Source organism: Cyprinodon variegatus, unplaced genomic scaffold (genome assembly GCF_000732505.1).
Source record: "Cyprinodon variegatus isolate N-32 unplaced genomic scaffold, C_variegatus-1.0 Scaffold394, whole genome shotgun sequence".
Lineage (NCBI taxonomy): Eukaryota > Metazoa > Chordata > Actinopteri > Cyprinodontiformes > Cyprinodontidae > Cyprinodon > Cyprinodon variegatus.
This window is the reverse complement of record NW_015150847.1, coordinates 361,443-364,699: the sequence shown is the minus strand read 5'-3', so window position 1 is coordinate 364,699 and position 3,257 is coordinate 361,443. Positions and strand designations below refer to the sequence as shown.

At 39.6% G+C, this 3,257-nt stretch overlaps 1 protein-coding gene across 1 annotated transcript in view; it reads left to right on the top strand.

The window, feature by feature from the left end:
* Positions 1-3,257, top strand: part of ptprz1 (protein tyrosine phosphatase, receptor type Z1) — a 125,047-nt gene that overhangs the window by 50,709 nt on the left and 71,081 nt on the right. Inside the window, exon 3 of the mRNA XM_015387431.1 lies at positions 2,718-2,897. Within this exon, the coding sequence (XP_015242917.1) occupies positions 2,718-2,897 (180 nt within the window). The remainder of the gene's footprint in view (positions 1-2,717; positions 2,898-3,257) is intronic.

Sequence of the window (3,257 nt, the reverse complement as noted above, 5' to 3'; positions counted from 1 at the left end):
GGGGGGCTGAGGCACACTTAATATTATCAGCGTTCTGATGGCATTTTAGCCAAAGGATTTTAATCAAAAACATAACTAATGTGCATAAATAAGGAATAGTTGTATTAACCATACATGGAAACAGAGTTTTATGGGGCCCCCAAGAACTTGGGGCCCTAGGCAACTGCATAGTATTGCCTAATGGTAAATCCCCCTGGCTAAATCTATAAACTTGTCAATTCTTTTAGATTAATTACTAATTACTAAAATGCAGCCATACTTCCTGCTGCTTTTACCTATTACATCAGTGTATTATTATTCAAAGATATAAAAAAATAAAGAATTAAAATCCTCTTCATTCAAAGATAATTATGTTTTTCTCCTCAGAGGCCTACTGGGAATTTACTGAGCTAATATTAGAGATTTAATTAGCCTGGAAGTTTCTGCTCCACTGTAGGTTAGAAAAGGCATCTCCTTTATAATAGTTCTTTATTTCAGACACCTTTACTTTCTTTCTTGCAAACAAAGATCAATGTGTCAAAAACCTGCAGCTTTTAAAGCCTTAACATCCTTTTGTACCTAACTTGAGCAACTAGGTAAGACAAGAAGACCATTGGACACAGGAGAAACCAGCTGTTTGTGCAGCTAATGGTTAGACGCCTCCTAGATCACCATTAATGGTCCATCCGTCTCACATGAGATAGATCCTTATTCTTTCCATTCCAGCTGAAAGTGAACTAGAAAATGGAACAAAAAGACTTTTGGACTAAATACAAAGAACGTTTTCAGAATAGCTGATTCTATAAAAGCTTCTTTCATGCTCCATCCTCCTATCACTGTTGCTCCAACACCCGCTATTGTCAGGCTTTGAAAAAACCATCTCAGATGTCTTTGTTGTTCGCTCATCATGTTTCAGGGTTTTTAAGTTGTGCTGATTCTTTTACAGGTGGAGCATCGCTATCGATGGAGGGTCACTTTAAAGGGTCCTTTGATTTATTGTGACTTCCTGAAGTAGTATTGTGTTTGAAATTTGACTGATCTTTATGGCCATGGCAGGAAAACTTAAAAGACTTTTAAAACATTAGAACATTAGTCTGCAGACTTCTCTGACTTTGTTTTGGCAGGTCTACTTTTTTCTAAATTTGGAAAGGAATAATTTTACTGCCTTTCTTATATGAAAGGTATAGTGGAGGATGTTTTATTTCCAGGTGGATCATCAGCGGTCCTCCTAACTGTCAATCATGGTGATATGTTTCCGTAAGGCTGTCCTTCGTGCTCGTCCCCATTTTCACTTACCGGTCATGAACCTGACATAGTGAAAAAAAATGCAAATCTTTGTTTGGAAGGTAAGCTTTGTGGAGTTTAGGAGGAAGCTGAGACTTGCAAGAGAATGTTCAAATGTATTTAACGCCCTCAGCCGGAGAGATAGGGCTCTGACTGGGGCAAACTCATTACATACATTTATACAGCAACTCCCAACACACAAACTGTCCCTTGGAACTATCCCAACCCTACACAAAGAACTTTCTCACACACAAGCATTTGGTTATTCCCAAGAAAAAAAAACACTTCAATTCCTTAAGGACATACATTTTAGCCAGATAAACACTGTGTGAACTCATTCTTATCTCTCATGACCCTCCCTTCAGCCTTTTCTAGAGTTGGGAGGAAACTGCTTTCTGTCATCCCCAATCTTGACTGGTACAACACTTCTGAACAATCAACCGTATTTAGGCCGAGGAAAGGCACGCTAACAAATCTCACAAAAGGCCAAGGAAAAAGTATGCTTCCACAGCTTTTGTAAGCAATGCAAACAGCAACATTTAAACAAAGCATGCACAAGGAGAAATGGGCTTGTCCACGTTCTCGCACGTGTTTAATAGGCGTTGCCTCTCTGGAGCAGGTACAGGGTTGTGCATGTGCATTTTTTTAAAAAGCAGAGTCTTTTTAAAAATTTGGCAAAATCCTCCACTACACCTTAAAGGATCGGTTCACTTGACGGGCTACATAGTACTGCCTTGCAGCCAGAAGGTTCTGGGTTCGATTCCCGGCCCGGGGTTTTTCTGCATGGAGTTAGCATGTTCTCCCTGTGGGTTCTCTCCGGGTACTGCGGCTTCCTCCCACAGTCCAAAAACATGACTGTTAGGTTCATTGGCTTCTCTAAATTGTCCTTAGGTGTGAGGTTGTGTGAATGGTTGTTTGCCTTCTTTGTCCATTTGTTGCCCTGCGATGGACTGGCGACCTGTCCAGGGTGGACCCCGCCTCTCACCCGTAACCAGCACCCTTCACCACCTCAGCTGGGATAAAGCGTGATGCTTCGCTCTTGATATAAATGGTTTTACTCCTATTTAGAAAGCTATTTTTCTAAGCAGAGCAGACCTTACCTGATGGTTGGAGTGCCCATCTCACATTGTAGTTTCTGTGTTTTATCATCCTTCAGGCTCACTAAGTCAGTAATGGGAGTTGGTCATGATCTGTGGGATCTTTAACAAATTTTTAATCAATTACATTTCCATAAATTAATTTGTTAGTATTAGTAAAACAGAAACAGAAAAGATGAAGCTATTATAAGAAACAAAAAAAGCTGAGAAAACGTAAGGAAGTTGAATTTGAATTTACAAACTGCTGAATCGGAGATTAGAAGTGGACTGAATAGGAGAGAAAACTGGTCCCCATGTCCTCCTGCAGCCTAAGCTTATAGCAGCATCACTACAGATTTTTCTCTGTATGCCCCCCAGGAACCCTTAATCAGAAAAACTGGGCCAAGAAGTTCCCGTTATGCAGCAGCGCTAAGCAGTCTCCCATCAACATCAACGAGAACCTGGCTCCAGTTAAGCTTCAGTACCAGAAACTTCGATTTTATGGGTGGGAGACCCCGACGCCTGAAGGCACCACCATCAAGAACGATGGCAAGACAGGTATGGGAAGTCAAAGGGGATTATCTCTAAACTGCATTAATCAGCAGACACATAGCCTGCATACATAGAGTCAGTCATGATAGTATTGATTTTAAAGTATATTTTACAACGGAGTATTAGGGCTAGGCTAGAGATTCTTTTTATTTTGAGAATAAAGTCATTACATTGCAAGGATAAAGTTGTAATATTACGAGAATAAAGTCGTTTTATTTCGAGAATAAAGTAATATTACGAGAATACAGTCAATATAATGAGAAAAAAGTCAAAACATTAGAAAAATAAAGTCGTAATATTACAAGAATAAAGTCATAATATTACGGGAATTAAGTAATATTACCAGAATAGAGTCATAATATTACG